Source organism: Equus asinus, chromosome 4, assembly GCF_041296235.1.
Source record: "Equus asinus isolate D_3611 breed Donkey chromosome 4, EquAss-T2T_v2, whole genome shotgun sequence".
Classification (NCBI taxonomy): Eukaryota; Metazoa; Chordata; class Mammalia; order Perissodactyla; family Equidae; genus Equus; species Equus asinus.
Window position 1 is genome coordinate 27,562,773 of NC_091793.1, and position 12,887 is coordinate 27,575,659.

Sequence of the window (12,887 nt, forward strand, 5' to 3'; positions counted from 1 at the left end):
GCAGGATGAGCGCCCCCACCCCAAACCACCCAGACTACAGCAGGAGCGAGGGCTTGACAAAGGGAGGTTGGGCTGACTACGAATTAATTAACTAAGTAATTAATTAAACCACCATGTCTATACTGTCTTTCTTTGCTCTCTTTTGTGTATCCTGTGAACAAACGAATGCATGCATGATGCATGTAACAAATATTTACTTAGGGCTCCTGTAATAATTAGGATAAAGTTCAGCTGCTATAACAAAGACCTAAGGGGGCTTAAACAAGCCAGGACTTTCTCACTTAATGGTCTGGGCAAAGCAGCCCGAGGCTGGTGTGGATCCTCCTTGAGTTTAAAGACCCAGACTCCTTCCATCCTGTTGATCAGCCATTCCTGGGGTATCACCCTTCAGATACAAGGTCAATGATAGTACACACTTCAGCCAACAAGAAGTTCAGACCCCACTTCTGCTCACATCCCATTGGCCAAAACATGATCACATGACCACATGACCACACACAAGTGCCAGGGAGATGCAGAAGTGTACTACTTTTGTGGGTGGTCATGCGCCCCCAGATTGGGGTGTTTCACGACTACAGAAGAAGAGAATGGATGTTCTGGACACCTGGAAGTCTCTGAGACAGCCTGCAGGGTATGCTGTGCTGTATGGGAAACCAACGTGCAGAAGAAGTTCTGGTCCTTTCCAGAGCCACCCAGTGACAGAAGTCCTGTAGGCTCTCACACCTGTTCTTCCATTTGGGGAGCTCTAACTCTCTCTACTGGGTCCCAAATGTTGGCTGAGGATGAAACACTATCACCACCCAAGGGACAGTTGGAGGAAGAGGAGGCAATATCGACTGTGAAGAAGTTGCTAGAAAAAAAGGAAGAGAATAGTGGTTTGGAAACCAAGTTTCAAAAAGTGCACCGATTTCAGATGCCATGGAGTGCTAAAACAGGATGAGGATCAAAGGAGGTCTGCTGGATTCTCCAATGAGGAGGTCAGCGATGACCTTTGCCAAATACGTTTCAGTGGAGCGAGGGGGAGTGAAATCGGAAGAGGGTGGGTTTAGGAAGGAGTGGGAAACAAGGATGTAGAGACAGAGAGAGCAGTGAGCAACTGAGGTATGGAAAAGCAGGAACAATTTGAGAGTAGTGGATCCATGATCACGTTGATCCAAAGATAAAGAATCAACGAAGAGCAAGAAACTAAAAATACACAGCAGAATACAGCTGGGCTGCTTTAACGAAGACCGAAATAATAGTGAATTTCAAAGGATTGAAATTTACTTCTCTCTCACGTAAGAGTCTGAGCCTACACAGTCAAGGGCTGAGGGAGGACTCCATGGTGTCGGGGATCCAGGTTCCTTCCACCTTATTAACCAACCACCCTCAACATGGGGCTTCCATCTTGTGGTCCAAGATGGCTGCTCCAGCTCCCACCATCATGTCCACATCCCAGCCAGGCAGAAGAAGGAAAAGGGAAAAGGAGGATTCCCTTTGTCTTAAAGGCACCACTCAGAAGTTGCACACATTATGTCTAGTCACATTTTCACTGGCCAGCCTTGGAGACTCAGCTACATCTACCTGTAATGGAGACTGGAACAAAGCAATCTTTAGCTGACAGACAAATGCCTAGATAAAACTTAGGGGTCCTATTACTGAAGGAGGAGGGGACAGCCAGCAGTCAGTGTCTTGGAGGACTTAGAACAGAGGGTAGGTTCCACCACAAGCTGGAAGAGGCATGCTGCCACTGCCACTGGGAGGAAGAAGGGGGAAAGCTGATGAGCTTGGAAAAGGATGGCAAAAAGGGAACTCTTGCCTGGGCTCCTTTCTTTTCTCTGCAAAGTGGGGCTCAGAGTCATCGCTGCGAGGCTGGGGCTCCTGGAGACTGGAGAAGAGAGAAAGGCTGGCTGCCAAGCCTCTGTCTCCTCCTTGGTCACGATCTGTTCAGGGGGAACAGCAGGCTTGCGCTTGTACATATCCTGAGATGGCTCAAAGAACAGCCCTGCTTTCAGAGTCCTGAGCGTTGTTCCTGGCTCTGTGCTTAGCTGCTACAGGGCCTTGGACTAGAAAGGAATCCCAGTTCTTGTATCTGTTAATTGGCCATAATAATGCCCACCATGCCTGCTTCACAGTCCTGTTTTGGGCCCCACGGGAGAGCTATGAGGATGCTTTGTAAGTTGTGAAGTTGGGGCAGATGTGGGTGGGTGACATCATGGAGGGATGGAGTTGTCAGGCCACTGTTGAGACTTGAAGGGAGGGAAGAAAGGGCTAGAAGGAGAGGCTGCAAGGACAGGACAGCCTCCCAGACAGGCTACCCAGCCCCCACCTGGCCCCTCCAAGGGATCTGGGCTCTGCCCACCTCTGGCCCAGTGTCAGAACTCCTCTGCTGTCTGGTGAGGGTGACAGGGGAGGGGGCACCCGCCCAGCTGTCCACAGCTGCTGGGAGTCAGCCTCTGTTCTGAGTTGAGATCGCTATCATGGAACCTTGGCCTCGTCCCCTGCACTTGGCCCTGGAAGCTCTCCTGGGACGTCTCCCGGACCCCAGCGCACCACCCCGTGTTCTTGACCTCAGCCCAGTAAACAGTGTGAGCTTTTTCCCCAGGCCTTTGGCCAAGCAGAGCTAGCCTTGCCCAGTGCGTGCGCACACACACGCACACGCACTGATTGCACACACAAGCACCACATACACCACACATACAACACACAATGCACATCGCACACATGCAAACACACCACATACTATACCACAAACCACACCCCACACACCGCACACACACGCCTCCCACAAATTCCAAACACACAACCCACATGCACACACCCTACACACATACACATATACACACTCCCTTCCTTCTAACTGGTCGCTCTCTATCCCATATCACATCCCTCCATTCAACCTTCTACACAACTGCTCGAAGGATTTTTCTAAAACACAAATTAGGCTACTTTCTTATTTAAACTCCTCCCCTTCTTTCAGTGGCTTTCCAGAGCCTTCAGGCTAAAAGTCTAGCCCCTTTGCAAAGCTATTGAGGCCCTCCATGATCTGTCCCCTGATGACCCCCTTCAGCCATCCCCCACCCTCCTACCCCACTGGCCAGTCTGAACCACTTGCCTGTCCCCGCCCACCATGAGGCTGCTCCAGCTCCTGCTCTGCCCATCCTCCATCCTCTCCGGAGAATGCCCCTGCTCCGTAGTCCCTTCCAAACCCTGTTCTGAGCTCGCTCTTCTATACAGGTTCCCTTGACTAACCAAATGGAATGCTCCCTTCCTCTTCCACAGGGATGTAGTGGAATGCCCTGTTTCCTATGTCTGTCTCCCCTGCCAGGCAGGCAACCTTCGCAAGGTCCCTGTATAAGGAGCACTGGGGAGGTGCTCCGTGAACGCTGGGTGGGTGACACTCACTTCCTCATCCTCCCACACAGATCAAAGTAGAAAACCAGCATGACTACCAGGACGTCACCAGCATGGTGGCCATGGCCAAGACCTACGCCACCACGGAGGCCTTCATCGACTCCAAGTACGACATCCGCATCCAGAAAATCGGGTCCAACTACAAGGCTTACATGTGAGTTCACAGTTTGGGCTGGGGAGCTGGGAGGAAGGATGGGAGGGGGTGCATGTCCAGCCCTGTCTCCTCCGCCCAGGGAGGATGGCCAGAGACTCCACTGGCACACCCATGACTCTCCCTTCCGTCTCCTCTACGGCCCTTCTTCTCTGGTCAGGACAGCTGAAGCCTAATGTTCTTTACAGCTCATCCCAGGGTAGAAATCTGTCTACCCCCGGAGGAAGAAAGACGCTTAGCATGTTTGGGGGAACTTCAAGTATATTCGGGGTGTATGTCATAGGAGACAAGACTGAAAGAGGAACTTGGGGACCAATCAAGGAGGGCCTTAAATGCCTTGCTGAGTGTTTCGGATTTTCTTCTGTTCTCTTTTGAGCAGAGAAGTGGCATCCTCTGATCTGTACTTATAAAAAGATGGCTCTGGGGTCACCAGCTGCAAAGAGAGTTCTCTGGAACCAATAAGACCAGTTAGGAGATTATATCAGATTTCTCTAGCTGCAAGCAACAGAAACCACATCTCACTATTTTGGCGGAGCTTTTTAAAGGACTTTATTAGAAAACGATGGGTGATTAGAAACTTTAAAAAACAAACCACTAACCTGCCTGGATCCATATTAGGATCCAGGGCAGCCCCAGGAATCTGAGTAGCCAGAAGTAATAGACAATCTTCAGGGCATCCCCCATTGGGAAGTGAATCTGCTCTAATCACTTTCAGGATTTAACTCGAGATTATGGTTCCATGGAAACAGTGCCAATTGGTCCAACTTTGATCACAAAGTTATTGATTAGAGAAAGGCAGAAAACCAGTATGGAGAGTCCCACCAGGATGGCACGCAATATGGGCAGGGTCATTCCCCAGTGGAAATAGAGGGGCTGTGACTAAGGGAAAAGGAACGAATGCCAGAAAATCCAACACACATTCAGCCCCGGGGCAGTTCGGGCCAAGGGTGACTCAGGCTGGAGCTGTGGTTATGAGGATGAGTGGGAGTTCCTGAATAGGTGGGAGGTCTCCATCTTTGGAGAGGTCTTATCTGCTCCAAGGCCCACTTCTCACTCTGGAATGTTATTGTTGGTTCCACATGAAATGATGAGACTCCTTGAAAGCCTACCAGTGCCTGTTGCCAAGCATTTATGGAGCACTAACTGTGTGCACAGCTCCATATCTGAGGACTGCAACGGCTGGCTCTGGACACTTGGAAATCCCGCTATGGGCTTCTCTGTGGTGGAGTCATACTCTAGGTCAGGGTCAGCAAACCACAGCCTACAGGCCAAATCCCGCTGTCGCATGTTTGTGTAAATAAAGTTTTATTGATCACAGCCACACATATCCACTTGTGTATTATCTAAGGCTGCTTTTGACTACCTGGATTGCTTAGACCAGGGGTCAGCAAACTTTTTCTGTAAAGGGCTAGGTGGCAATTTTAGGTCTTGCAGATCGTATAGTCTCTGTTGCAACTACTCCACTCTGCCATTGCCTGCGAAACTGGAGAAGATGCGGGTGATGGACCTGTAAGGAAATTCCCAGAAAAGGGATGGAGCCAGCTCTCAAGGAATACTTCTGCCCTGTCCTGCCAATCACTCTCTTGCACCCATGAGCCAGGCCAGACCTGTCACTACGCTCAGATGCCCTCAGGGTGATAAGATCGCCTCCTCTCCATCCCTTCCAAGTTAGGGAACATTCCCGGGTGGCAGTCCAGTGCATTCCTGTGGCCGCCACTGTCCATCATGATATCATTTCCCTCCTCTCCTCATTGTTAGAGTTTCCACTTGACATTGAGGACACCTTGTCCCAGTTTCTCTTCTCGAGGATTACCTCATTGCCACATTCTTTATGCTGGGCCTTTCTGCCCTGACAGCTCCAATTTGTCATTAGTTATGGCGTTTCCTGGACCCTGGGTTGGCCCACATCCCAGGGAGGGGGTTCGTGTCAGACCTCAGTATACAATGCCCTCTCTACCCCTGACCATTCAACCTCCTTTTTGACCCACTTCCTGCCCTGCACTCGGGCCTTTGTGCTCGTTGCTACTGGGCTGTCGTCATTTCTGGGTCCTCTCAGCAGACAGAGCTAGGAAGCATATGTGTGTAACTCAACCGGTATAGACATGCATATCTGTAATTATTTCTATATATATCCATCTACAGCTAAAGCTAAGCAGAGTTCATGTGATGCCTCAGACTTTCATCTAGTAGCACACGATTCATTTTAACCTTCCCGGATTGCTTATCTATAACTTCCCACTCCAGCAGGGAAAGGCCTGGCTCCCACCTTCCGCCATCAATTTTCTTATCTGTCCAATCCCAGTGTACGGGTACAGTTACAGAGCTGTTAACCTGTAGCCCCATGAGAAACAGCTTTACCAACTACAGTACAGGGCTGATGCGCAGTTCCTTCTAGATTTAGCCACACAGCCACCACTCATTCCCAAGGCTACTTAAGTCAGCACTTTCCCACCCACCGCCACACTCTTCAACGAGGGAGTCAACACCATACCCTTGTGATGTAGGCAGATTCTTTTGTCACAGTCTACATTCCAGTGGCTGCCTCACATGTGGGCCAACTGACTGTTATCCCCAAGCCTGAGACAGGCTCTGCTGTGGAGAGTCATGGATAAGAGTATGAAGTTGCTCAGATATGGTTTGGTGGCTTCTGCCACTAAGTGGGAATGATGATAATAATAATGTTCATCTCATTAGGTTTTGTGAGGATGATATAAGCCAGTGCTTATAAGGTCCTTAGACTCAGGCCCCAGACACAGGAAGCACTCATTAAACATCAGCTGTCACTATCATTATCTTCTTGGAAGGAGAGCAAGCTGGCTTGTGTTCCTGCTGCTTCTGGCATTGGGATGTCTTCTTTTCTTGCCTCCACTTACTGAGAAATAATAGTAGCACCCACTGGACTAAGAGATTTATGGGAATATTTCCATTAATCCACATTTCCTTTAATCCACCCTACAAAGATGGTACTGTAATTATTCCCATTTTGCCAATGAGAAAATAAAGACTCAGAGATGTTGTCCATGGTTATACAGCTAGAAAATGCTAGAAACAAGATTCAAACTGACATCTGTCTGACTCAAGTCAGTTCTTACCTTCTCTCACCACCATACAGATCCCACTATACCAAATCCTACTCATCCTTCAAGGTATCTCGCAGCGGCTACCTTCTGGGGTCACATTAAGTGACTGGTTTCTCCCTTGCTTCCCGGAAGCTCTTCACTCATGTATATTGCTAACCCTACCATGCCTATACTCTGCTTTTAGGCTAGTCCACCTTTCTAGGTAGTGAGCAGCCTGAGAAAGAGGTCATCTCTGCCCACTCAGACTAATCCAATTCCCAGGACATACAGTGGCCCAGTGAGTGTTTCCCAAATTGAATTGAATTGAGTTGAGCCGAACTGAAGTAAACAGAACTGACATAAAGCTTACCAACATCACTGCACCCTTGGTAACTATGGCTCCTATTGGCCACCATTTATTCTCAGCATCTGCTGCCCTCAGATACACCTTGTTTTCTCTTTTAGAAAGATGTATTTTTGCAGTAATTCCTCTCCCTGGTCCACCCTTTAATCTCAGCCACATGCCTTCCCTTGGCCACAAAACAAATCGCTTCACCTCTGCCATCTCAATCAAATTCTTTCAGTCTTTGCTGAATCCAGATATGCCCTTAGAGATAGTTTGTCTGGATTTCTTCCCCAGTATACACAGTCCCTTTCCTAGTAGGTAGTTACCACATGCCAGCTCTCGCTAGAGAGTAGGGGTACAGGGGCTGAGTCAAACATGATGTTCCCTGCCCTCAGGAAGGACAGGACACCAAAGCAGTCAATGCAAGTGAGACGAGCATTACTAAACATTACTAGAGGGTATAGTGTAAGGGGCGCTACTCTTGTTGGGGAAATGTGGACTCTCAGAAAGGTACATTTCAGATGAAACTTGAAGGATGAGCAGGACTTAGGGAGGCAAAGATGGAGACAAAGGCTGGATCAGGCAAAGGGAGGGAGGTGTGTGGAGGCCTTGACATAGGAAAGAGCCATGGGCATTGGAAGAAAGGTCAATTGTCGCTGAAGCAGAGAAGGCAAGAGAACAGAGAGGGTGACGAGGGCAGAAGGTCTTCCTGCTCCTTACCGTAGAAAAGTAATCACTTCTCTCCATGGATCATTTTCCTACATTTTAGGGCTCTCAAAAAATTCCAGAATCACCAGGGGCTATACTGCCTTAGTTCTCCTTCTCAGAAACAGGAGGCCAAGGTTTAAAGGATTTCATCGGATGGTGTAGGCATTTTTTAACTTAACTTTTAGATTTCAAAGGTGGCTCAGAAAAAGATACATAAGATCCAAGAAATAAGGCAATCAACATACAGGGAAATAAAAACAGAAAAATAAAGCTGTGTGGCTAAGAATACATGACATAATGTGAGCCAGATATTTGAATCAGAGCCTCCTAACAGCCAAAGCAAAGAAGGAAAGCAAATCAGTGCCAAGCATCCCTAATGCCCTCACTCTATTATTTGTTCTGGTACAGGAGAACCTCCATCTCTGGAAACTGGAAGGCCAACACAGGTTCTGCCATGCTGGAGCAGGTGGCCATGACAGAGAGGTAAGAGAGAAAGGAGGTGTATAGAGAGAGATGCCAGCCACAGTGGGAGATGGGTGAGGGATACAACAAGGAGCCTGTAAAGAATGCTACCTCACCCTCTGGCCAGTATCTCAACACCAACAGAGCACTTTCCTAAGCATGGTCCCCATTACTGCCCATAACTACCTGGAGAGCAGGTGTAATACTAACCCCATTTTACAGATGGGAGAAGAAAGTTCAGAGAGGAAAAGTTACTTGTGGAGGGTCACAGAGCTGATCAAAGACAGAGCTGAGAGTAGAAACCTGATGTGTAGACTCCAAGCCCAGGGGTCTTTCCGACCCTGCCCAGCTGCTGCAGGGAGAGCACGGCGTCCCCCCAGTCCCTCCCTGCTCTCACAGCTGCATGGAAGCATGCTCGTGAGGGCACCACCAGGGCTACTGGAACGTCCACTCTTCTCTCAGACTTGCTTCCATCCCAGCATGAGGAGGGAGAGGTGGATTTTATGAATCATGAATGTCACGGGGGTGCTCTGGCTGAAACTCCCTCCGGTCTTCCGCCCTTTAACGTTGCTGTGAGCCATCCCCACCTGCAGAAGGGCCAGTCACCAGCCCTCAGGGCCAGCAGCACACACGCATTCTTTCCTGCATGCTCAGTGACCTCTGCATGCAAGTGTGCGACGGTTGGGACAGAGTGTGGACTTCGGCGTCAGAAAGGCCTGTTCAGTGACCACTTATTGAGTGCCTACTGCATGCCACGTCGTGCTGAGCCCTGAAGAGGCCAAGATGAAAGGATGTAATCCTCCCCTTTAAGAACTCTCTATCAGTGGCAAGTGTCAGAACACAGAGCAGATTGGTTTGAGCCCAGAGCGGGATTTGTTGGCTTGTGGCAATGACAACTCCAGAAGCTCAGCTCCAGATAAGGCTGGAGAACTCATTCTACCCACTTCACTTCAGCTGTCTTCTATGGTGGCTTCATTCCAGGTAGCTGGCTCATCTGGTGGCCCACAGTGGTTCCAGGGTTACACCCTGACAGCGCCGAGTCCAGCAGAAAGAAAACTGCTTGCCCAACCATTTCAATCAAAGCCTGAATTGAGCCTTATTCACTGATTGGCCTTGCTTAGGTCACATGATCATGCCTGAACCAATCACTATGGCCCAGGGAGCTGGAAGGCTGTGATTGGATAGGCCTATGTCCTGTCTCCGCCCCAGAGATGTGAGCAGGACCACCCTGCTCTGGCAATGATGACTGAATGAGACTTAGGAAGGGATTTAAGGCCAAGGAATACCAAGAAGACTTTAGTAGGAGGGAAAATGAACGCTGTGCCGGCTAAAGCAACAGGTCCGCTCCCGGCTCCCCAGCTAACAGAAGAGACCAAGAGTGTGGAGTGTGATGTTAGGGTCAAAGTGAGCTTTGGGTGCTGGCCTTGGGAGTGCAGAGAAGGGGCACCCAACACAGGCTAGGGAGGCGTGAGGTCAGAGAAGGCTTCCTGAAGGAGGTGGTGCCAGAATCACGTCGTAAAGAATGAAGAGGAGCTGGCAGGCATTCCTTTATTTCTTTGCTGGTTATTTGTCGAGCACCAGCTGGGAGCCAGTAATTGAGGCAGATGGGGAAATGGTGGCAAACGAGACTACCATAGTCCCTGCCCTTATGGAACTTCCAGTTCAGGGGCTCTGAGTTGAGGAAGCAGCATGAATGAAAGGGAGTGGTCCTGCCGCTTCCAAGCTGTGTTACTTAGGGTAAGTTAACTAATCTTTCTGAACTTCTTCAACTGTGAATTGGAGGTAATAATACTCAAGTCGGAGGGCTGAATGAGAGAGGGAGGCTCGGTACCTGACCCAGTACTGGCCCATGGCAGGGAGGGGCCAGGAAACATGGCTTCCTTCCCTTCCTGGCAACACCAGGTGGGAGCTGTTCCCTTCACCCTGGGAACCCACCTGTGCTAACTCCTCTCGAAGGGCTTGTGCTCCTTACCTGGCACAACTGAGACGCTTGGTCTGGGGCAGTCACATCCTTCCTCCAGTGGGCATTCATGGGATAGCCGTGGCCCTTTTCTCCATGGCCTTTCCAGAATGTGAGCCCGGTGTTCTCCGCTGCCTCATGACCTGTTCGTGGATGTCTCCAGTAGGCCGCACCTCCCTGGCTCTGCTCTGTCCCAGGCCACAGCGGCCCTCCCTGCAGGGGCGTCCCATGGGAGTGGTCTGCTCAGGCCTGGCACTCACTTTCCCTCCTGCACAGTCATGGGCAGCACCCTAAGGTCTGGGGCCCAGCTCCCCAGTTCCACCCCCACAGGGGAAAATTCCCTGGGGCCCATAAATCCCGTGATTCTGGCCCTCCTTCCACCTGGCTCACCTGCTCGCCAAGTAGCCTGCCTCCTGGGAAAACCAATGATGTTGCTTGCTCGGTGCTGGTTCCACCTGGCTGGAGGGGAGCACCCACCCCATGTTCTCCATCCCTCCCACACAGCTCCACCCTGAAGTCCCTTCCTTGGCCCTGGTGGGGGATGAGGGGGCCTTTGCCCCATGGGGTGCAGCCAGTAACTCACCTGGAAGTTCATCATTCGCAAACAGCCCCTAGAAACCAGTTGCCTCTGGGCCTAGTCCAGACTCCCATCTTCCCTTGAGAAGTAACCTGATTTGTGAGGGTGTCTCAGGGCACAGGTCTCCCTAAGCTGGAAGTGCCCCGCCACTCAGCCATTGGTGACAAATACGGGGACTCTGATCAGAGATCCCAGGGGGCTCTCAGAGCTCCAAGGACCAAAGGTCGTCCCCAACGTGGCTGCATGTCAGAATCACATGGGAAGCTTTAAAAAGTCACAGATTATTCTCACGTGGAGCGGAGCCCCCCGTATCTAGCTGTTTGTGTATTTGCTTAATTCTCCTGGTGATTCTGATGCACAACCGGAATCAGGCCTCCCCATTTTACAGAAAAGGAAGAGAGGTGCAAGCGAGAGAGGTCACACCAAATTACTGAGGAAATTAACACAAGAATCTGGGGCCCCGGTCTCCCACGCTGAGGGAGAACAGGCTGGGATGCGCTCCAGCTGAGAGGAAGAGTGGCCTGCGTGGACTGTGGGGTCAGACAGGATCTGGGTATGGAAGCAGGCACAGGCACTTAGTAACCTCTGAGCCTCAGCCTCCTATCAGTAAAATGGGTTAAACCTTCCTGATAGATTGTTGTGGGGCTTAGAGAGAATGAGGAGTCCACCCCCCACAGAATGCTTGGTGCATAATAGGACTTCAAAAGGCGTGAGTTTTCATCCTTCCTTTTACTTCCGTGATCTCCTGTGCTCCTTGCTACAGTGGAAAGAAAGAACTGGACTGAGTCGGGAGATCCCAGTAATCCTGGCTCTATTACTGCCTTGCTGTGTGACGGCCAAGCCACTCTCCCTCTCTGGACTTCAGTAGGCACTGGCAGATAAGATGAGAGAGCTGATTCTAAGAGCACTTCAGCCATGATCTCTCCTCATTCCAGGCCTGATGGCTCAGAGACACAAATAGATCTCAGAGCAGGCATGCCCCGTGTGACCCTGGAGAGTGGGGATGGAAGCCAGAACGTCGACACAAAGTCCCCTGTGACTCCCAAATCCAGCCACCAGAAGGGAAGCCAAGTGCAAGCCCGGAAGAACTCTCCGGATACAACCATCCCCTTGTTGCAGGGTCAAAGTCCAGCGTTGAGATCTTTCCCCTGCAAAGCAAACTGGCCTTGCAGCCATCAAGTGGCTGGAAAGGGAACAAAGTTCCAGAGGGCCAGGCCCCCAGCCCTGCAGCCCGCCAGGCAGCCCTGCTGCCCGCCCCCAGGCCCAGAGGAGAATGCGCCCTTTGTCCCTCCTCTGACCCGGGCACTGGGGCTGGGAGGGCGGCCTGGGAGGTATTTCTGGAAGCCTTGAGCAGCTTTCTCAAGGGAAAAGGACTGCAGGGGTGGCTGGGTGTCCGGGATGGCTCCCAAGGGGGTCAAGGCAAGCCCCCTACTACTGTGGAAGGTTCTGGGTGGTGGGGGTGGGGGCCATGTCTCAGACCTCTCCAACTGTCATTCCTTCTCCCCCTCATCCTGGCTTCCTGGTTCCCTTTCTCTCCTCTCTCTGTCTCTGCCTCCCTTTTTACCCATTCTGTCTCTCTCTCTGCCTTCCTCCCTCTCCCTCTGCTCCTCCCTCTATGTGTCCCTGTCTCTCCCTCTGCCTCCCTGTCTCTCTCTGTGTCTCTCTCTCTTTTGCTGCATCTCTATCTCTCATTATCTCTTACCTTCTTGCTCCATCTCTGACGGGTGCCTCTGTGTCTCCGTGTGTCTCTCTCTGCCTCTCTCTCCCTCTGCCCCCTCTTCCCTGCTCCCTCTCCCTTAACGCTCATGGTCTGTCTGTCCATCCTTGCAGGTACAGGCTGTGGGTAGACAGCTGCTCAGAAATGTTTGGCGGCCTGGACATCTGCGCCGTCAAGGCCGTCCACAGCAAGGATGGCAGAGATTACATCATCGAGGTGAGGGATGCAGCAGGAGGCTGGACTGCCGCAGCTCCTGGGAGGCCTGCCAGAGGGAAGGCCCCCGAGTGTGATCTCTGTGGTCTGGCTTGTGACGGGGCGCACGCAGCACAGGCCTCAGTGTGCAGTTCCCCCTAGAGACTTCTCATCTGCTGCCCCCACTACCTCCCCATCCCCGGCCAGCTGTATCTAAAGCCTTCGTGCCCAGGGGTTCTGAGCTCCAGAACCCAGGCGCCTCGAGAGGCCCGGGCATGAGGTTGGACAACTTTCCCCAATCTGTGGGCCTAAGGGTAGGGGA

The 12,887-nt window shown here is 51.3% G+C and overlaps 1 protein-coding gene across 1 annotated transcript in view; it reads left to right on the forward strand.

Annotated features, from left to right (window-relative positions):
* SYN3 (synapsin III) overlaps positions 1-12,887 on the forward strand; it is a 453,497-nt gene that overhangs the window by 424,328 nt on the left and 16,282 nt on the right. Inside the window, exons 8-10 of the mRNA XM_044780998.2 lie at positions 3,405-3,547; positions 8,066-8,140; positions 12,487-12,589. Of these exons, the coding sequence (XP_044636933.1) occupies positions 3,405-3,547; positions 8,066-8,140; positions 12,487-12,589 (321 nt within the window). The remainder of the gene's footprint in view (positions 1-3,404; positions 3,548-8,065; positions 8,141-12,486; positions 12,590-12,887) is intronic.